The sequence below is a fragment of the Peromyscus eremicus genome, chromosome 4, assembly GCF_949786415.1.
Source record: "Peromyscus eremicus chromosome 4, PerEre_H2_v1, whole genome shotgun sequence".
Classification (NCBI taxonomy): domain Eukaryota; kingdom Metazoa; phylum Chordata; class Mammalia; order Rodentia; family Cricetidae; genus Peromyscus; species Peromyscus eremicus.
The window spans coordinates 14179423-14201938 of record NC_081419.1 but is presented as its reverse complement, the minus strand read 5'-3'; the positions used below and the strand labels follow the sequence as shown (position 1 = coordinate 14201938).

Here is a 22516-nt window from a genome sequence, read left to right as displayed (position 1 = left end):
AAAGTAGAAATTCCAGTGAGCTGAAGGTTTATTGAGGTTGCTCTGAAAAAGCTTTTGGAGTCTTTGGAGTTCTCCAAAGGTTATCAGATGTATGGTGAGGGTCATGCCTTTAAGGTCTACAAGTTGGAAGTTTTTGTAGCTTGAAGCTCCAGGAGGTGTGTGGGATTTTGGTGTTTTAAGGCCTTGGAACTATAATATATTCCTCCACGTGGTAGATACTTAATCTCAAATACATAGTGATTTAAGTGTCTAATTGAATTTTCTTATTTACGTATTTCTGTAACTTAAAAAAATTATTATTTTTAGAGTGTTTCACTATGTAACCCTGGCTGGCCTGGAACTTGCTGTATAGACAAGGGTGGCCTTGAACTCAAGGGTGGCCCTTTTGAGTGCTGGGATTAAAAATGTATGCCAGCTGGGCGGTGGTGGCGCACGCCTTTAATCCCAGCACTCGGGAGGCAGAGACAGGCGGATTTCTGTGAGTTCGAGGCCAGCCTGGGCTACCAAGTGAGTTCCAGGAAAGGTGCAAAGCTACACAGAGAAACCCTGTCTCGAAAAACCAAAAAAAAAAAAAAAAAAAAAAATGTATGCCACTGTGCCAGATGTATTGTTTTTAAATTATGTATATATGTGTTTGGCTGTATATGGTTATGTGTATTATCTTGAAAAACAAAAAAACAAAAAACAACAAAAAATTGAGTGTATTATCGTTGGTGTCCAGAAGAGGGCATTGGATTCCCCTGGAGCTGGACTTAGAGCAGCTATAAGCCACGTCATGGGGCGCTTGAGCTTAACTCCAGTCCTAGAAGACAGGGTTTCTCTGTGTAGCTTTGAGCCTTTCCTGGATCTCATTCTGTAGACCAGGCTGGCCTCGAACTCACAAAGATCCGCCTGCCTCTGCCTCCCCAGTGCTGGGATTAAAGGCGTGTGCCACCACCACCCGGCTCACTTTTTTTTTTTTTTTTTTTTAAACAGTTGCAGAGGGTTCAAGTCTGTAAAGACAGGACTGAGACAACAGACAGGCAAGGCAGCTGGGAAAGGCTGCTGAGAACTCACATCTTGAACCACAAGCACAAAGTAGATAGAGGATGAACTGAAAATGGTGTGGGGTCTTTAGCCTCCCGGGACATGCCTCCTCCAATAGCAGCACATACTTTTAACCCCATGCTTTCTGTAACTTTTTTGTAGCTGTCAGGTACTTGAAATACTTAAAAAGAGTTAACAAAATTCATTTTAAAGGAAATGAAAGAGTTAACAGATGCGATATTAAAGTGAATTGCTGTAATAGAGTCAAAGCATTTCAGATTTCTACCTATGTAAGCAGGATATAATAAACACATTCTTAAGAATGCTGTTCAGTACTGGCAAACTAGGTATACTGTTTTGTGGACTGTTTTCTGAATGCCAGTCCTCTTCCTGGATGTGATTGTGCTAATCCATGGGCTAGTAACCCCTATTTGGAAAGATGATGACTTTTATAACTTATTTGATTTGAAGATGCCCCTGATGTATCCTGGTTGATGCCTATTGTCTTTTTTTCTTCCTCTCCAGCAGGCAGTTCTGGCCAAGCAAGAGACTAAGCAGGATTGCTGCATGAAAACTGAGCTGCTAAGGGAAGGTAAGGGCCAGTTCACCCAACAGGAGAGGGGGCTTTGCTGCATGCACTCTTCTTACTATCTCTCCCTGCCTTTTGACTTTCTTGGAATTTACCTAGGATAACAGTGTAATTTTTTTATCTCTCCCATTCCTGAATAGAGAGGTATGCGCGCGCGCGCGCGCGCGCGCGCGCACACACACACACACACACACACACACACACACACACACACACAGAAGCACTTGCAAAAGATCTGCCAGACAAGGAAAACCTTAACAAAATATGGAAATCAAATATCTTGTGTATCCTTGTTTTAAAACTGCAAGTGAAAAAAAGTGAGTAATCACACTAACAATTGTAGTGTCTTTATTACATTTATTTACCAACCAATCAGAGCAACACATTCACAGCATACAGAACATCCCACAGCAAGAGGCAAGTTGATGTCTGTGAATTTGAGGCTAGCCCGGTCTATATAGTCCAATTTCTTTTTGAAACAATTAAAATTTTTTTTTGATATTTATTTTCACTTTATGTGAGTGCTTTCCTGAATGTATATCTTTGTTCATGTGTGTACAGTTCCATGGAGGCCAGAAGAAGATGTTAAATACTCTGGGACTGGAGTTACAGTCAGTTTTGAGTTGCTATGTAGGTCCTGGGAATTGAACCTAGGTCTTTTGGAAGAGCCTTAGTCATCTTAACTGCTGACTGAGCCTTTTCCCTAGCAACACAACCCAATTTTTTATACTATAACAAAAAAGCACCTGAATTGTAATTGTATTATAACCCTTTAACTCCACGTTCATTCATGCACTTTGTGATGGTTTATGCACCACTGTTTCTCTACATTTTTTCTGTGAACATTGTGCAAAACAGCAGGACTTCTAAATGTCACAGGCTGGCTGAGGCTTACACAGTGGACTACAGTGTACCCTCAGCTGCACCCAGACAGGCCTGTGGAAAATGGACCTTTGTCCTCAGTGCTCTGTCTCTACTGTCCATGCTGTGGACTTAGGCTGCCTTGTGAGTCTTCTCTGTAGGGAGCTTGTTTTCCTTGCTTTTACTATTCATTTACATGGCATACTTTACCATTTTTGAAAAGTTAACTTTCTTTGTTATATTTTAGCTTAAGTCATAGAGTTCTTTAATATGTTAATTGGAATTCTGATTAAAATATCACTGAATTTCTAAATTTGAGGGGACTTCGTAGCTTTGTTATTTTGTTACCTGGTTCCAGAATATTCTCTCTAAATGTTTTCCTCTGTACATAGGCATTAAGTAATTTGGCTTTAAAAAAGTATTCTTTGTAGTTTTCTTCCTTTTATAAGTATCCAATTTTTTTCTTCATACACACACACACACACACACACACACAATGCAGCTCTGGCTGTCCTGGGACTCTATATAGACCAGGCTGACCTTAGCCTCCTGAGTGCTGGGATTAAATATGTACACTACCATGCCTGACTTTCTTCTTACATTTCTAAGTTAATATTGGTATAGAGAATGACATTCTTTTTGTAGGGTTTTTCTTTCTCTTTTTCTTTGTTTTGGCAGTACTTGGAATCAATCCAGGCAATTTCATATTCTGGACGAGTACTTTACCACTGAGCTACAGTCCAGCCATGCCACTTAACTCTGAAAACAGCAGTCTGACTTTGTGCTGTGTCTTGATCAGATAAGGTGAAAGCAGCCTCTGCACCACTGCTTTTGCATTTCTTTCTCTTATTAGTGCTGTCACTCAACCCCTTCTTTATGTGCCAAACATTAGAAGCTTTAATGGATCTCTGTGCTATTTCTGTTGACTTGGAATTAACATTTCTGACTGAGTATGCATTGGCTCCAGAAGATGCTGTATAACTCCCAAGTTAAGGAAAGTTTTTACATATTTTTTTTTGTTAAGGGTTTAAAAAGTTACTAATGCCTGTTTGTTCATTCTGAAAGGATGTATTGCATATGTTACTCCCTGGCCTTGTTTGTGTGCTGAGAAGAAAAGGAGTGGCAGTCTCTGCTGTTTTAGAACTTGCATTCTTGGGAAGGGCAGATAACTAATGGTAAATGATAAACCCATGTGTTAGGTGATAGGGGCAGTGAAAAGGAGAGCTGAGGACAGGGTGTCAAGGGGTAACCTTGCATTCCATTAGAGTGCCTCCTGTCTCCAGGGTTGTGATCATGAGTCTGCATCAACCCCTTGGTAGGTCTTCTTGGAGAAAACTTAAGTTCTTACTCTCCTGGACATAATAGAATGAATAGCCAGAGGAGTCTGGACTTATAAGAGAAGATCCAAAACATACTGAATGTGATCCCCTTCCCTCCAGCTTTGCTTTGTGCTTCTGTGATGCTGCTTCTGAAGCAACTCTTTTTTTTTTTTTAAATTATTTTTAATTATGTGTATGTGTATCTAAGTGTAGATATGTGGGCATAAGCACAGGTGGCCTCAGAGGCCAGAAGAGGGAATTGGATCCTTATAGATTTTTCTGCACCCCTCTTCCTCAGTAAGTTTCTCCACCAACTCAGTAGGCCAGATCAAGCTGAATTGGAAAAGTGTAACAAACAACAGATTTATTTGAGCAAAGAAACTCCTGGGTGTTGTTGCCAGTCCCAGAGACCGGGGCCAGAGAAGCCGCATGCCTGAACTAAAGCAGGGAGACTTTATAGGTTGTAGATGAGGGGTGATGACATGTTCGCCACAAGCTGGACTTGTGCCTAAGTGTGGTCAAAAACTGAGCAGTTGAACAGGGATTTGGGCTGCTGGGGGCAACAGGAGAGGAAGTTGCAATAGTCCAAATTCCAGGAATGGGGAACTGGGCTTTTTGGCGGCTTTCCTTTGTTTGAAGACTGTCTGAGTAGGCAGGGTTGAGGAGTGGGGAATGGGGCTTTCTGGATGTGCAGGGGCGAGCTATAGGTTCCAACCAAACAGATCCCTTGGACTTGGAGTTAAAAGTGGTTAGGAACTGCCCAGTGTGAGTGCTGCAAACCAAATTTAGGTACTCTGTAAGAACAATAAATGCTCTTAATTCCAGAACCCACCCCTTTTTAAATCTCCAACATACAGGCTTTTTAAAAATAGACTGACTTCTCAAACTTAAACAAAAGTTAATGTTTTATTATTAGAATAAGTGTTGGTTTTTATAGGAAATGATTTTTATAGACAGGTGTGGTTTTTTTTTTTTTTTTTTGGTTGAGAATTGAACCCAGGGCCTTGCACATGTTAGGCAAGAGTTTTCCCACTAGCTACATGCTAGCACTGTAGACTACTTTGTTTATGCTGGCCAAATAAATTGTAATTTTTGCTATTAGTTCTGTGGATTGATGGGTGCCAGCAGCTGTGACACTCCTTTCTCTGTTCACAGATACACCTATGGCTGCTGATGAAGGTTCCACGGAGAAACAGACAGGAGAGACTCCCATGGCTGCAGATGGAGAAACCAATGGGTCTTGTGAAAAGAGTGGTGACACCAGCCATCCAAATGCACCCAAACATACTCAGGAGAGCACAAGAGCTAGTCCACCGGAAGGTACCAACAGAGCATCTCGAGTGGCCGAAAATGGTCTTTCAGAAAGAGACACAGAAGTGGGAAAGCAAAACCATGTCACAGCTGACGACTTCATGCAGACTTCCGTCCTTGGCAGCAATGGATATTTCTTAAATAAACCAGCCCTGCAGGGGCAGCCCTTGAGGACTCCCAACACTCTAGCCTCCTCGCTTCCTGGTCATGCGGCAAAAACTCTTCCTGGAGGGGCCAGTAAATGCAGGACTCCAAGTGCACTTCCTCAGACACCAACCACAGCACCTGCTGTGCCTGGGGAAGGGAGTGCAGACACAGAGGACAGGAAGCCTACAGCCTCGGGCACTGATGTCAGGGTTCACAGGGCACGCAAGACCATGCCGAAGTCCATCCTGGGCCTGGTAATTTTCTGTCTTCTTTTCTGTCTTCTCTTTTGCATTAATGAGAACAGATAGACTTTCAAGCAAGCAATACAAGGGAAAGCCAGTTAATGGCAGTGGTCATCAATAGACATATGAGTAACCAAGTCACATGATAGCACATCAGCCTTTCTTTTAAGATTTTTCCTGAAGGCTTCTTTTTGCTCTGTGATTCAGTAATTCTCAGGATTACTGATAGCGATATGAGTTCTGCACTTTAACACTGAAAGAGAGAGAGCTGTACTTCCCTATAATACTCAGCCAGCTGGACTTAGTTTCAATCTGTTTTTCATGGCATGTATTTGATGTATGTTTTCAAAATGTCTGCAATACTGTTACTTTACTGTTTCCTGTTGTGGATTTAGCTTTGGTGGATTCTACATTCATGATCATATTCCCTTATGATTTCTAGTGCCCTTTATGTGCAGATCATTTGCTGTTTTCTTTGTAGCCTTTAGGGCTTCATTCTTGGAACCTTTCACCAAGACTGCCAGTCTGTGGGTTTTCGATGTCAGCTCCAGAAACATGTAATGAGTGCATAATGTGTGGTTGTTAATTTCCTTCCCATAGAATCCCTTGTCTGTGAGCACTGTATTATGGATTTTGTGTCCTTGTGTAGTGTACCTTACCTGTTTTCTATTTCCTGCTCTATGCTTTAATCCTTTCATTCTGGTCTTTATGTTGATGTTTTAAAATTTTAATACCTATTTTTTGTTCTGTTTTGTTTTTTGTTTTTTCTTCGAGACAGGGTTGGTTTCTCTGGGTATCCCTGGCTGTCCTGGAACTTGCTCTGTAGACCATACTAGTCTAGAAACTTAGAGAGATCCACCTGCCTCAGCCTCCTGCATGCTGGAAAAATAGGTGTGTGCTGCCACTGCCCGGTGTGTTTTTAATTTTTTAAAAAAGTGATGTATTTATGTTTTCATTTGAATTAGGGTCTCACTTAGCCCAGGCAGTGCTTAGACTTGAATTTTTGATATTCCCGCTCCTACCTTCCAAGTTCTGGAATTGTAGGTATGTGCCACCATGCCTAACTCATATTTCTTCTTATCCTACACAATATACTGATTATGGGACTAGTGAGATGGCTTAGTAAGCAAAGTGCTTGCTGAGGAAGCGTGAACACTCTGGTTCAAATCCCTCGCACCCACACAAATCCTGGATGCTGTGTCACATTCCTATGATTCTAGTGCCACTAGATAGGAGGAGACCTGGGGGATGCTGGCTGGCCAGGCTAGTTGAGTTCTTTTTTTTGTTTTTGTTTTTGTTTGTTTGTTTTGTTTTATTTTATTTATTTTTTATTTTTTCCAAGACAGGGTTTCTCTGTGTAGATTTGGTGCCTATCCTGGACCTCTCTTAGACCAGGCTGGCCTCGAACTCACAGAGATCCACCTGGCTCTGCCTCCTTAGTGCTGGGATTAAAGGTGTACACCACCACCTGGCTAAGCCAGGCTAGTTGAATCAGTAAGCTCCAGGTTGCGTTAAGAGACACTGTTTGAAAAAAAAAAAAAATCAGATGGAGAAGTGATTGGGGAACAAGATCTAGGGTTATTAACCTTTGACATTTAGACTGTAGATGAATTTTTCTTTGGGCTGCCAGCTCACAAATAATGATGCAGAGACTTCTTATCAGTTAGGATAACTTGGTCTATAGCTTAGTCTTGTTCCTAACTAGCTCTTATAACTTAACCCATGTGGCTTTTTACCTTTCATTCTGTATGTCCAACTCCTTCTATGCCTTCTTGGTGTCTCCTCTGTGCCTCAGTTATCTCCTCCTACTTCTTCTCTCTGCCTGCAAGTCCCACCTATGTCTCCTGCCTAGCCATTGGCCAGTCAACTCTTTATTAAGCCAATCACAGCAATGTATCTTCACACAGTGTACAAATATCCCCAAACAATAGACAGACAGACAGACACACACACACACACACACACACACACACACACACACACACACACACAGCTAGCTAGCTAGCTAGCTAGATAGATAGACAGACAAAGATGGATTAATGGAAGGATGGATGGGTGGATGCATGGGTAGGTCTCTTAGAAATTGTGATTCCTCAGGAGTTCTGTTTGTATTGCAGCAGCTCTTATTCATGTTTGTTTTTCCAAGAATGCTTGTCTTTATCTTTGTGGTACTGGCTCAGACTGCCTAAGTACCATGTGTAGTTCTGTAGTCGCTGCATTGGGTGTAGGGTGGAGCTGCTTGCCATCAGCCAACTTTGCAGTATGGAGTCCCATAGCCATCAGATGTTTTGTCCTCTTGCCAGGCATTCATGTGGGTTCAACCTAATGGAACACCTGCTGGTCACTTGGCCTAGGAGCCCCCAATTCCCAGCTTGGATAGCTTGATAAATATAAGATTACCAGGCTATAATCACCTCTGCTCCATTCATAAAATACATGTGATATCTCCCATAAAGATGGGTTCTACTGACTGAGAAATAATGATCCAGGTAAAGCTCTAGGGAGGAAGAGTCTAAGATAAATGTAAGAATCTGGGGAACCAGGGGTGGTCTGGCTCTACAGATAGCATAGAGGTCAACAGGCCATTAACCACATCCTTTTCCAGCCTTCTGGGTAGAAAACAAGTTATGTATATCTTTCTTTTAAGAGACATCCCTACGTGTTTAATGTTCCTGTTTTCCTAGTGCATCTATGTGCACAAGGACCTTGTGCCTTCTACAACTGCTCTTCAGAGGACCTTAGTTTGGTTCCCAGCATTTATATCTGGGGCTCACAACTATCTGTAACTTCAGCTCCGTGGACTTTGATGCCTCTGATGTCTCAGGCACCTGCATTGATTTCCACATACTCGCATGCAAACTAACACACCTGTATATAATTAATTATAAATCTTTACAAAAAAAGAGGATAGTTGGGCATGGTGGTGTATACATTTAATCTCAGCACTCGGGTGGGTGTCGATTGCAGGGCAGCTAGGGATACATAGAGAGACCTTGCCACAAAAAAACCCAAACCAAAAAAACACTCTAGAGAGAGAGAGAGAGAGAGGGTAATGAAAGGTGAATATGCTTAGAATACATTATATACATGTATGTAAGTATCATAATGAATCCTATTATGTACAATTAAAATAATGCTATAGTAAAAGGAAAAACCCTGAAACTTGTTAAAACCCAAGAAAGTTAAAAGTTAATGATTAACAGAAGCTTCAGAAATAGTATTGAGATATACATTTGCCTTTTTCAGTCTTCTCAGTAGTAACATTTAAAACTATGTTTTATTTAGTTATTCATTTATTGTACATGAGTGAGTGCAACTATGCATGTACATGGTACACATGTGCCATAGCATGCATGTGGTCCAAGTCAGATGTCAGCTTGCAGGACTTGGCTCTGTCCTTCCAAATGTGGGTTCTGGGGATTGAATTCAGGTCATTAGGTTTGGTGGCAAGCTCCATTCCTTCCTGAGCATCGTCATTGTTGGAGCTGCCTGGTTTCCAGTGTCCTTGCCAGCATTTATACTGCTGCCGCTGTTATTCAGTGTCTGATGAGCTGTGTCATGCCTTGTCATGATTTACTTGAACTTCCTACCACCTGCCAGTGTGATTTGGCTCTTCTCAGTGGTCATTTGCCAGTGCTGTTGTTGATAGAGAAATGCCTTTCACATCTTTTGCTCTTTCATGATAAAGTGTTTTGTTAGCTTTAAGATTTCTGTTGCTTCCCTTCCCTCCCTTTTATACACTCAATGCCGGTTTTCACTCTAAGACCTCTACCATGGAAATAAATGCTTAGCTCCAGGATTTCTGGCTAAGAGCCCTTTGTCAGTTAGGAGGAGGCATGCTCTAATGTCTTTCCCAAAACAACAGATCCCATCTTTGTCTGTTCATGGTCCCTGTCTCCTGTCTCGTACTCTTCCTTTTGTGTCCAGGGCTTATCTTGAGCTTGGTCATCTGGTAGACCTGGTTTCCTTCAAAACAGTGATCCTTCTGCTTCTGTCTCCTGAGTTAGTATGTCCAGTCTTAGGCTATTCAGTTATAGCTGTTGTGACTACTTACAGTCTTGTGTATATAATTTTTTCTATTTCTGGGTTAAGTATCCAAGGATATAATTGCCAAGGTGTGCAGCAGCTCTTATCCCTGACTCCTGACTACTAGTCTTACAGTTGCTTGCCACTATACCCAGCCTGATTTTTCATTTGATGAACTGAGTTTGATGTCTCATTTGATTGAATTCAGTTTATCAATTTTATGTTTGGGACTGTGTTCTTGGTAGTGTCATTTGTGAACTGTTCACTTGACTTAGATTTTTAAAGCTTTTCCAGCGTCTTTCCTGTCAGAATTGTACATGCTTTAGGAGTTGGTTGTTGTCTGCTTTTTCCTAGTACTGACGGAATTCAGTGTTGAGTTCTGACTGCAATGATTTGTCAGCCTGAGAACTCACATTAAAGTCCTATGCTACCACACCTGGCGTACTTCATTCTTTTATATGTGGATTTCCTATGTTCTTCGAAACCATATATGCTGGAGAAAGCCTTGTCCTGGAATGCCATGCATTTTTAGGCAGTCACTTGTTGCACAATAAAATTTAGTTCAAGCTGAATTGTATGTGGCTTAAACTGAAAGATGAAACTATCTCCAAAGTATTGGTGAGTTTATGGTCATAGACAGAGGGGAATTTTAGTGGTGTACAGGCAGTTTGGAGTAAAGGCAAGGGTGTAAGGTATTGGGAGTTTGTTATTGGTATAACAGGTAACTACTTTGCAGGAAGCTAGATTGACAACCAATTCCTGAGACTGTTGGATCTTGCCACTTTAAGAACACTTTTAAGAGACAAGGCTGCCTAGAGGAGATCTAGCCTTGTCTCCCTATAACCCAGTCTCTATCTCCCCTGCAGGTATAGCAGCAGTATGCTAACATGGCTCCCTTCTCTACCTTTACAGCTGTAGCTCCACTGCCTAGCCCAAGCTAGCCTTGAATTTTGGTAGTCTTCTTTTGTTGTTGTTATTATTGTTGTTTGTTGAGACAGGGTTTCTCTGTTTAGCCCAGGCAATCCTAGAGTTCACTGTCTTGAAATCAGAGAGATCCACCTGCCTCTGCCTCTTGAGTGCTGGGATTAAAGGTGTGCACCACCGTTGCCTGGCAAATTTTGGTAGCTTTTATTCTAAGTGCCTCCAAGTCACTATTCCTTAGCAGTGAAGACTATATATTATCTTAGATCACTTACCCTTAGGAAAACTTGGTGATTCTTCACCCCTCCCTCCCTTTCCTCAGTTGGCATCTGGGATGGAATCATCACTACAGAGGCAAAGGGAAATTATTGAATGACTTGTTTATCAGAGATATATTTAAACTACAAAATCAGCTCTCTCTCATACCTGATTCTTCACCTAGCAAAGGATAGTAGGACTGAGTGTTCTGCTCATGTGTTCTAGAGAGAGCTAGGTCCTTCTTTGCTAATAGTTGTACTATGGGGATTTGTGGATTTTTTTTTTTTTTAAATCCCAGAGCTGGGGACCGAACCCAGGGCCTTGCTGAGCTAAATCCCCAACCCCTGGATTTCTGGATTTTATACCCTTTTCCACCGTGGCCTGTCTTTCAGTAAATGGCAATTAATGAGAAAAAGAATTGATTTTAGGATGCATGTTATTTCAGTCACCATCTGCTTCTGCCGTTACTATAATTACTTATCTTTGTTTTGAAGCATGCAGCCAGCAAAGACCACAGAGAAGTTCGAGACCATAAGGAACCAAAAGAGGATATCAACAGAAACATTTCTGAATGTGGACGACAGCAGCTTTTACCAACCTTCCCAGCCCTCCACCAGTCGCTACCTCAGAACCAATGCTACATGGCCACCACAAAGTCCCAGACAGGTAAATGCAGTAACACACACACACACACACACACACACACACACACACACACCTCGTTTCCAGGCAGTTTAATGCTGGCCACTTTGGAAATGAGTGATAGGTCTGCATGGCTAAGAAGCCCTCTGCCCTCAACCTTTATGGCTTCTGTTTTGCTTTCCTGACTTGCTTTCAATCTCACGGTGAACATTGTGCTTCTTACTGAAGTCTTATGAGATGTGAGTTGAAGACTGTGAATTCTGTGAGGTGCTAAGGGAAGCACTAAGGTATGTCAGGCCAGGGTACAGAGCTGTTCTTGGACTCTAGCTTTGTAACCAGCTATTTAACCGTGAACTTTTCTCGTCACTCCTCTGGGCTTACTATGTGCCTTGTCAGGGGAAGGAATGGACTAGTACTTGATCATTATTGGGGGTTTCTTTCTTTCTTTCTTTCTTTCTTTCTTTCTTTCTTTCTTTCTTTCTTTCTTTCTTTCTTTCTTTCTATTTATCTATCTATCTATCTAGCTAGCTATCTATATTTTTATTTAATTTTTAATTTTTTTTTTGTAGACAAGTGTTTTTCTTTGTAGCCCTGGCTGTCCTGGAACTAGCTCTGTAGACCAGATTGGATAAAGGAATGTGCCACCACACTTGGCTTCTTTTATTCAGTTTTTAAAACTATGTGTATATTTATGTGTGGATATGTGTACCTGAACAAGGGAGGCCAAGGAGGTCAGAAGAGGGATTGGATCCACTGGAACTAGAATTATAGGCAGTTTTGAGTTATCTGACCTGGATGCTGTGAATCAAACTCAGATCCTCTGCAAGAAGTATACATGTTACTAACTGCTAAACCATCTTTCCAGTCCTGTATCGAGAATATTTTATTGGAGATGGGTTAGCACAGGAGGTCCACAGGAGACCTCATAGGTTACATCTTTGTCTCTGCATGACTCAGACTCCACGGGGACTTTTTTTAAAACTAGTCTGTGGAGCATATGTGCATATAGTGCTCTTCTGAGGAAATGAACTACTCCTTCTGTCATGAACCAGTAGTGAGTTTTAATTTAGAAATGGTTTGTTGTGCTGAGGGTTGTTGACCTGGCAGGATTTTAGAAAAGGTCACTTGACCACTGGTCCCCCCTTCCCCGTGTGTGTGTGTGTGTGTGTGTGTGTGTGTGTGTGTGTGTGTGTGTGTTTGCTTGCATATATATCTGTGCACCACCCCTTGCATGCCTGATGCCCATGGAGTCCAGAGAGTGTGTTAGATTCCTTAGAACTGATGGTTTTAACAGCTGTATAAAGTGCTGGGGACTGAACCTGGATCTTCTGCAGAGCAGCAAGTACACTTAAACCCCTGAGTCATCTTCTTTTATGTAGTTATTGTTTTTCTGAGACAGAGTTTCTCTGTGCAGCCCTGGCTGTCCTGGAACTCACCCTGTAGCCCAGGCTGACCTTGAACTCAGAGATCTGGCTGCCTCTGTCTCTAGAGTGCTGGGATTAAAGGTGTGCACCACCACTACCTGGCCCCCTGAGTCATCTTTCTAGCCCGCTTTTTTTCACTTTTAAAGTACTTTTTCTTCTTTCCCTTCCTTTTGTGCTTGCCTTCCTTTATCTTTCCTTTCCTACCTTCTTCCAACCCCATTTCTGCCTTCCTCTTCTTTTCCCCACTAAATATCAGGCTGGCCCTGAAGTCTTCTTCCTATGGCCTCAGCTTCCTGAGTGTGGAGATAGCAGGCTTGGACCTCCATGAACAACTAATTCTTTTTACTTTAAAGCGATTTCAGATTTCAACAAGTTCTTAACTTGCATTCTACAAAGGATTCCAGTGTATCTTTCATTGCTTGTATCCAAAGGCCTAATTAATTAGGCTAACCCTTCCTAGGATGTATGTTTTTAAATTTTTTTATTCTGAAACACTAACATAAGCTGTTAGTTCCGGCCCTGTACCTCAAAATACTTACTTGGTTTTTTTTTTCTGGAAATAATGGTATACTGTCCCTAAAAGTGAGGACATTTTTTTAGTAAGTACTGTGTAGTAAACAATCAGTAAATCAGTTTTACTGTGATACTATTATCTAATCTTAGTTGCTCAACTTTTGCCAGTTTCTTATTAATACAAATCCTAGTCCTGGATTCAGTCCTACAATCATTTGGTTGCTTTGCCTTGCTAGTTTCTTTGAATCTACAACATTCCCAGCCTTCTTTGTCTTTTCTGACTGTGGGGTAGGAGAGCACAATGTAGATGTTTCATAGAACCTGCTAATAAATTTGCCCAGTGTTTCTCCAGATCTGGTTTGGGTCATAGACCAAATTTATAATGTTACTCTTCCCTAAATTGTCCTCAGAGGCTATACTTATGGGTTAGGCCGTTTTTCTCCTTTTAGTCTACTAGTTCCTTTTTTGATGGAAGAAGTACTTCATTTTCCCATCAAGCTGTCCATTTGTATGTGTATGTGTAGTGTGTGTTTGTGTATGTGATCAGATGTGTGGAGGATAGAGGTTGACAGTGAGTTTCTTTTTCAGTTGTCCTCTACCTTTTAAAAATATTTTACTATTTTATTTACATGTGTATGAGTGTTTTGCCTACTTCTGTGTCTGCATACAGTGCCCAAGGAGGACAGAAGAGGGCATTGGATCTCAAGGAACTGGAGTTACAGATGATTGTTAGCTGACCTGTTGGTTCTGGAAACCAACATGGATCCTCTGTTGGAGTAAGAGTCCTTTTTAAACACTGAGCCATCTCTCCATTCTCTCTACCTTATCTTTTTAACATCATTTTTTATTCTTTGGGAATTGTACATTATGCACCCCAATCCTGCTCATTTCCCAGTCCCTCCATATCTGCCTCTTACCCCCATAACATTGTCCCCAAAAGAACATTTTAAAAAATTCTAATTAAAAACAAAAGAAACAAAAAAATCCACTTCTCCTCCACTTTTCCCGCCACCAACACCTCTGCATTGGGAACTATGGTGTGTCACCCAGTAAACCCTTTTTGTCCGGTCAACCCAGCCTGCAAGTGTTCCTTGCAATGAGTTTTTGGTCTGGTTCAAGGCCCTGGCCCTGGTCTGTTAATATTGAATCCTCACTGAATATCCTGCTGTTGCCCCGAGTCATGGAGATCCTGTGGCTATGGTTCCGCAGGACAGGTCCCTTCATGTACTCTGGGAGATCATAGGTGGGATAGATAGATGTTGGGGTGTGCCAACATAAGCCCTGTTTGTGGGTCTGGGTGATAGCTGACTTGGTCAGTCCAGGGTGCTGGGACCGCCTTCCTTCAGGAGAGGGGTAGGCCAGTTCTTCTATGCCCATGCCATCATGGAGGCTTATGTGGAAGCTCTCCTGCTGCAATGGCCAGCGTAGCACAGTGCTGGGTCAGCACTGCCCTCGGATTTCAAAACTCATGGTCTCTGTGGCCCCCTGTTCTACCTTAGTTTTGATCTAAAGTCTCTCCCTCAACTTGGAGCTTACTGATTTGGTTAGGCTGGCTGTCTAGTAAGCCTGAAGGATCACCTGTCTTTGCCTTCCCAGTAGTAGAGTTACAGGCACATACTGCTGTGTTCAGCATCTTACATGGGTGCTGAGGATCCAAACTCAGGTCTTTATGCTTCCCTAGAAAGCATTTTTATTGACTAAGCCCATTCCTGAGCCCCAATCTTTTTTTTGTTTGTTTGTTTGGTTTTTTTTTCCCCCTGGCAGCATTTCTTTGTGCAACATTCCTGGCTGTCCTAGAACTCACTTTGTAGACCAGGATGGCCTTGAACTCACCAAGATCCTCCTGCCTCTGTCTCCCAAGTGCTGGGATCAAAGGCATGTACCACCACCGCCCAGCTTGTCCCAATCTATTTTTAAGTATTTGCTTATATGTAAGTCAACTTTCTGTCATTGTAACAAACGACTGAGATAACCAGTTCATAAAAAGAAAATTTATTTGGCTCACAGTTTTAAAAGTTTCAGCCCATAGTCAGTGGCCCCTGTTGTTCCAGCAGTTAGCTGAATTTGAGCCTGCAGTGACACATGGTTGGGAGTGTGTGACAGAACAAAACTGTTTACCTCGGGACTGGGAAGTACAAAAGAAAGAGAAAGTGTTCTAGGATCCACTGTCTCATTGCAAGTCATGAACTTCAGTGTTTTGAGGACCTCAATGGGTTCCATAAGGGCTTACCACCTCTTAAAACACCGTACTAGAGACTAAGCCTTTAACACAGGACTTTTGGAGATCTTCAAGATCCAAACTGGAAGCTGGGTATTTGTTGGGGCAAGGCCTTTAATCCCAGCACTCAGGAAGTTGAGTCAGGAAGATTGCAAGTTCAAGATGAACCTGAGGCCTTGCCTTAAAAACAAGCAAACCAGAAAGAATCAAGCCATAGCAATTTGTAAACTCTCTTATGAATCTTTAGGCCTTACTGTTACCATTATTTCACTACTTGTGTCAGCCTAGGTTTGGCTAGTCATGGACACTGTACAGCTGCATGTCCCCAGGCTTTGGATTTGACCCATCATTTTCTGCAGATCTTGTGGTTGGACTGGATGTCCAAGGTTCATCTTACCTGTTCCATTCGCTAGCCCGTGTTGGTTTCTTGTAAGGAGCTCTCAGTCTTTTAATTGGAGTATGGTAGTGAGTAAGCAGCTTGATTTATGTCTTCCTACTTCCTCCCTTACCTTTTGGCTGTTTATCTCAGTGTTACTTGTTTTGAACAATTAAACATGCCACTTTTCAGAGTTGTATAGAGTTATTCTGTTGTGTGTAAGGAATGTTGAAAGTGAGTGTTTTTGCTATGTGCTATGATTTCCCCCTATGTTAAAATACTTTTATTATATTTTGATTAGAGTTTTTAAAAACAAGATGCTCAGTGTGCTCATCAGTACTTCCATTTCTTGTTTTGTGTTCTTTCTTTTAGCTTTCCTCTCCCGTAAACTGGTGGTTAATTAGCATGTTAGTCTGCACCTTTTGAAGTAGCCTGAAAATGTAAATGTAATATGCTTCAGCAGTTGGCTGACTTGTTTTGATTCTTCAATTGCAAATCCTTTCCTAGTCCAAGGTGTTTTTCTGTTGCCGCTTCAGGGCTTGTCCCATTCCCAGGATGGAGAAGAACTCAGAATTTCTGTGTCTGTGTGTGTTTCCCAGAGAGAAGTAGCCCTGCATTGCCATTGTGGCTTATTACCATCATTGGTACACTGTTGTCCATGGGAATGTAGAAGCTCAATTCTGAGGGTGAGGCTTCTGGGAGAGTGCTGGAAGTTAAGGAGATACATAAGGCAACTATTAATGTGGCAGAAAGGGAGCTACACCTTTGCAAAAGCATGCATATAGACCCAATGCTGGGACAGTTTCCATCCTATTCTGTTCTTTAGACCTCATCCCATCCTTCTGTATGCTTCCTGTGTGCAGGGGATCAGAGTTGTCTGATTTTGGATTGTAATCTTTAATATACTATGATGATTATCACAGAAATCTCTCTTCTTTTCCCTCCTTTTCACTGTTGAACCACTACATAAAACCACATCCTCCACAGTGGGAAGGCCCGGAAGACACGCTCTTCATAAGATGCAAATGGCAAGAGGGGAACCAGCGCATTGAAGAGCTTTGTTGTCGCCCTTTTCTTGTGCCACACCTTAGCATTGCAGATGCTGCTGCTCAGTTGGATGAATTAAATGCAGTGGGTTTATTGGGCTCCTAGGTAACGGGCCAGGTGGCAGCAGTGAATCGCCAAAGGCAAAGTGACCATAGTTACTGTAACGGGCAGTACAGACAAACAGTGTCTGACCATAATGGGCCAAGCCGTAATGGTCATGACAGGTAAAGTGAACTTTTTGGTGGCATGACTCATCTGGGCCTTTGGTACTGGCTAATCAGTCGTGGTGTTTCCAGGCATGAAATAGATAAGAAGCCTACAGATTTTTGTTTGACCTGTGTAAGTGAAAAAATTCCCAAAGGAAAGAAAGGCTACATTGGATCATGGCCAAGGGAGTCTTGGCCTGTGAACCAATTTCCAGACTGGAGCCAGTTTGCATACCCAGAACCCCTTGAATCAAAGGGATGCCCGAGTAAGTTCCCCTGAGGAAGGACCTTCATTAAACACCTAAACATTTTGCTGTTAGCCTTTCCCCAGTCCTTCCCTAGAGGAACCTATGGACTTTTACAAGGGTAACTGTACATTGAAGGAAAGGAAACAATCAGACTTTCTGGGGCCTACTGGATACTGGTTCTGAATTGACACTGATTTTGAGAGATCCCAAGAAACATTGTGGCCCTCCAGTTAAAGTAGGGGCTTATAGAGGCCAAGTGATTGATTAATGGAGTTCTGGCTGAAGTTCCAGTGGGTCCCCAAACTCATCCTGTGGTTATGTCTCCAGTCCTGGAATGTATAACTGGGATAGATACACTTAGAGTTAGCAGAATTCTCACATTGGTTCCCTGACCTGTGGAGTGAGGCTATTATGGTTGGAAAGTTTAAATGGAAGCTTTTAGAGTTGCCTCTTGTAGGGAAAATAGTGAATCAAAAACAGTATTGCATCCCTGGAAGAACTGCAGAAATTAGTGCCTCCAAGGACTTGACAGATGCAGAGGTGGTGGTTCCCAACACATCTCCCCTTAACTCTCCCATCTGGCCAGTGCAGAGGACAGATGGATCGTGAAGAATGACAGTTAACTATCGAGAACTCAATCAGGTAGTGACTCCAATTACAGCTGCTGTACCAGATATGGTGTCCTTACTTCAGCAAATTAACATATCTCCTGGTACATGGTATATAGCTATTGATCTAGCAAATGCCTTCTTCTCAGTACCAGTCCATAAGGACCACCAGAAGCAATTTGCTTTCAGTTAGCAAGGCCAGCAGTATATCTTTACAGTTTTACCTCAAGGATATATTAACTCCCCAGCCCTGTGACGTAACTTAGTTAGAAGGGATTTTGATCGTCTGTCTTTTCCATAAAATATCACATCGTTCCACTATATTGATGACATTATGCTTATTGGACCAAGTGAACAGGAGGTAGCAACCACTTGGACTTGTTGGTAACATATATGCTCATCAGAGGATGGGAAATAAATCCAACTAAAATTCAAGGGCCTTCTTAGGAGGCCAATGGTGTGAGGCATGCAGAGATTTTCCTTCTAAGGTGAAGAATAAGTTATTGCACCTGGCCCACCACTACCAAGAAAGTAGTACAATGTTTACTGGGCCTATTTGGATTCTGGAGACAGCACATTCCCAACTTCAGGTGCCTCATTCCAGCCCATATACCAAGTGACTTGTAAAGCTGCTAGCTTTGTGTGTGGTGTGGAACAGGAGAAGGCCCTTCAACAGGTCCAAGCTGCTGTGCAGGCTGCTCTACCACTTGGACCATATGATCCAGCAGTCCTGATGGTACTTGGGGTGACAGTGTCAGATAGGGATGCAGTTTGGAGCCTTTGGCAGGCCCCTATAGGTGAATCACAGAAGAGACCTTTGAGATTTTGGAGCAAGGCTCTACTTTCATCGGCAGACAACCATTCTCCCCTTGAAAGACAGGTGTTGGCCTACTCTTGAGCCCTAGTGGAAACTGAACATTTGACAATGCGCCCTCAAGTTACTATAGGACCTGAGCAACCATCATGAGCTGGGTGTTATCCGACTCACCAAGTCATAAAGTAGGACATGGACAGCAGCAATCAGTTATCAAATGGAAGTAGTATATACGTGACTTGCCTCGAGAAGGGACTGAAGGCAGAGGCAAGTTATTTGAAGAGGCTGGGCGGTGGTGGCGCATGCCTTTAATCCCAGTACTCGGGAGGCATAGGCAGGCGAATCTCTGTGAGTTCAAGGCCAGCCTGGTCTACAGAATGAGTTTTAGGAAAGGCGCAAAGCTACACAGAGAAACCCTGTCTCAAAAAACCAAAAAAAAAAAAAAGTTATTTGAAGAAGTTGCCCAAATGCCTATGGTTTCTCCCCATTACAATGCTATCTGCTGCCCAGTATGCACCTGTAGCCTCATGGGGTGTGCCCTATGATCCATTGACTGAGGAAAGAAGACTTGGGCCTGGTTTACTGATGGTTCTTCACATTACACAGGCACCACCCAGAAGTGGACAGTTGCAGCATTACAAACCCTTTCTGGGACAATCATGGAAAACACTGATGAAGGGAAATCTTCATAGTGAGCAGAAGTTTGGGTACTACACATGGTCCTACATTTTGTTTGGAAGGAGAAATGGCCAGATATGCAATTGTTTTCTGATTCATGGGCTGTCCCTGTGGTGGTTTGAAAGAAAATTGTCTCCAAAGGGAGTGACACTATTAGGAGGTATGGCTTTATTGGAGTGGATATGGCCTTGTTGGAGGAAGTGTGTCACTGTGGGAGTGGCCTTTGAGGGCTCATATATGCCCAAGTAACTCCCAGTGAGTTAGTTTCCTGCAAGATGTAGAGCTCTCAGCTCTTTTTCCAGCATAGCTGCCATGTCCCACCATAATGATAATGGACTAAACCTCTGAAAATGTAAGCTACCCCAATTAAAGATTTTTTTTATTTATAAGAGACACCGTGGTCATGATGTCTCTCTCTCTCTTTTTTTTTTCTATTCATTTTACATATCAACCACAGATTCCCCTGTCCTCTCTCCTCCCACCCCCCAACCTTTCCCTTCAACCTATCCCCCATTCCCACCTTCTCCAAGGCAAAGTCTCCCCTGGGGAGTCAGCAGAACCTGGTATATTCAGATGAGGCAGGTCCAAGCCCCTCCTCCCTGCACCAAGGCTGAGCAAAGTGTCTCAGTATAGGCACTAGGTTCCAAAAAGCCGGCTTATGCACTAAGGACAGATCCCAGTCTCACTGCCTGGGGGCCCCCTAAACAGTTCAAGCTAAACAACTTGCCATTCATAGACTTGTAGAATGCCTTATCCACACAGAATTGCTTCTGACCAAGGAACTTACTTCACAGCCAGAGAAGTGTGACAGTGGTCCCATGGTCATGGAATCCATTATCATAGAACATGGATCATGTTCCCCACCCTCATAAGCTGTTGCTGATAGAAAGATGGAATGGCCTTTTGAAGACCCAGTTATAGCACTAATTAGGTGCAGCCAGGGCTGGGCCAGGGTTCTCCAGAAGGCTTTCAATCAGCATCCATGGTAGGGTTTCTCCCATAGCCAGGATCCATGGGTCTAGGAATCGAGGGGTGGGAAAGGGAATAATTCTACTCATTATCACCCCTAGTGACCTATTAGTAAAATTTTTACTTCCTGTTTCAGCAACCTTAAATTCTGCTGGCCTAGAAATTTTGGTTCCAGAGGGTAGATTGAGTGCTCCTGCCTCACAATAAATATTCCATTGAACTGGAAGCTTAGACTTCCCCCTGGTCTCTCTGGGCTTCTAATGCCTTTAAGCCAACAGTCTACAGGAAAAACTGTGTTAGGGGTGTGATTGATGCAGATTAGCAAAGGGAAATTGGATTGCTTCACCACAGTGGAGGTAACAAAGATTAGGTCTGGAGTGCAGGAGATCCTTTAAGGGCATCTCTTGGTGCTACCATGTTATGTGATTAAAATTAATGGGAAACTACAGTAACCTAATCCAAGCAGGAAAACAAAGGGCACAGACTCCAGGAATGAAGGTGTGGGTCACTCCTCTAGGGAAAGAACTAAGACCCATTGAGGTGCTTGCTGAGGTTGGAAGAAATGGAGAATGGGTTGTAGGGTTGGTTATCAGTATCAGCAAAGACCACATGACCAGTTACAGAAGGAGGATTATAATTAACATGAATGTTTCTGTTGTATTTTTTAAGAATGTGTTGTACAGATACTTGTTTTCTTTCCTTGATTTCTTAATCATGTAATGTAACATCAATCAGAATAACAGTGGTTATCATATTTAAGTTTGAGATACTAAAAGAATGCCCTTCAGGAGACATTTCCACCTATCCTAAATTTATAATGTATTTGTGGTTGTATAAGGGATAGTTATATCACGTTAGGCATAATTATGAGCTGGTTATTGTTTTCATTTGGAAATTAAGCATGACATAAGGAGATATGATTCTGTGTCAAGCTCACAAGGGGTGGACTTGTGATAGCTATTATTAGTTGCTAACTTGGCTACACGTGGAATTAACTAAAATCTAAATGGCTGAGCACATGGGTAGGTTTTTTTTTTTTTTTTTTTTTTTTTTTTTTTTTTTTTTTTTTTTTTAATTAAATCCTTTGAAGTGGCAAGACCCTCATCTAATCTGGATCTTTGAGGTGGAAGGTCCACCTTTAGTCCTGGCCACACTTGCTGCTGGCAGTCTATATAAAGGACACAGAAGAAGGAAACTTGCGCTTTTTGCCTGCTTGTTCTTGCTCTCATTGGCAAGTCCATTCCTTCATTGGATTAGAGCATATTTCTTCGGGAATTCTGGTGTATACTGAAGACCAGGTATTGCTTCCAGTCTTGTGGACTGAACAAGTACTGGATTCTTGGACCTTTTGTTTGTAAACTGCCATTGTTGGACTAGCTGGACCACATCATGGAAGGTATTCTAATAAGTCCCACATATATGTTTTCATTCTATCAGTTCTGTTCCCCTAGAGAACCCTGACCCATAAAAAACCAAAAGCACAAGCAACCAAAAAAGAAAAAAAAGAAAGGTAAAAAAAAAAGACAGGTTGAACTTTGGTAATTAAAAGGTTCTATATGTCAGAAGACACTATGAAGGGAATAAAAGTCCAATCGGCAGAAAGGGACACAATTATTTTGACAAGAGATTGGTGTTTATATTATATGAAGAAGTGTTGTAATTAAACAGCAGTGAAACAGGCACCTTACCTGCATGTAATCTGCACCATGTGAGTACAGTGCCCAGGGAAGTTGGGAAAGGGCATCTGTTCCCCTGGAACTGGAGTTACAGACAGTCCTCAGCCAACATGTGGGTTATTGGAGTCAAACCTAGGCCCTCTGAAAGAACAGCACATTCTCTTAACTGCTGAGCCATGTCTCTAGCCCTGTGGAAGAACAACTATTGCTCTTAGCCTGTGAGTATCTCTCCAGCTCCAACAGAATTTTGGGAAAAAAAAGATCTATTTTTACTTTGTATTCATCTTTGTGTATATGTATGTCAATGCCATGTGTAGGTGGGTGCCCACAGAGGCTGGAAGAGGGCCTTGAACTAGAATCACAGGTGGTTGTTGGCTTTAAGATATGGGTTCTGGGA

General features: G+C 42.3%; 1 protein-coding gene across 6 annotated transcripts in view; it reads left to right on the top strand.

The window, feature by feature from the left end:
• Ehmt1 (euchromatic histone lysine methyltransferase 1) overlaps nucleotides 1-22516 on the top strand; it is a 135021-nt gene that overhangs the window by 67387 nt on the left and 45118 nt on the right. For 5 of the 6 annotated variants that reach the window (XM_059260251.1, XM_059260252.1, XM_059260249.1 and 2 more), the window contains exons 2-4: nucleotides 1552-1618; nucleotides 4951-5507; nucleotides 11195-11366. In XM_059260251.1, the coding sequence (XP_059116234.1) occupies nucleotides 1552-1618; nucleotides 4951-5507; nucleotides 11195-11366 (796 nt within the window). The remainder of the gene's footprint in view (nucleotides 1-1551; nucleotides 1619-4950; nucleotides 5508-11194; nucleotides 11367-22516) is intronic. The other variant, XM_059260250.1, reaches the window with a different exon arrangement.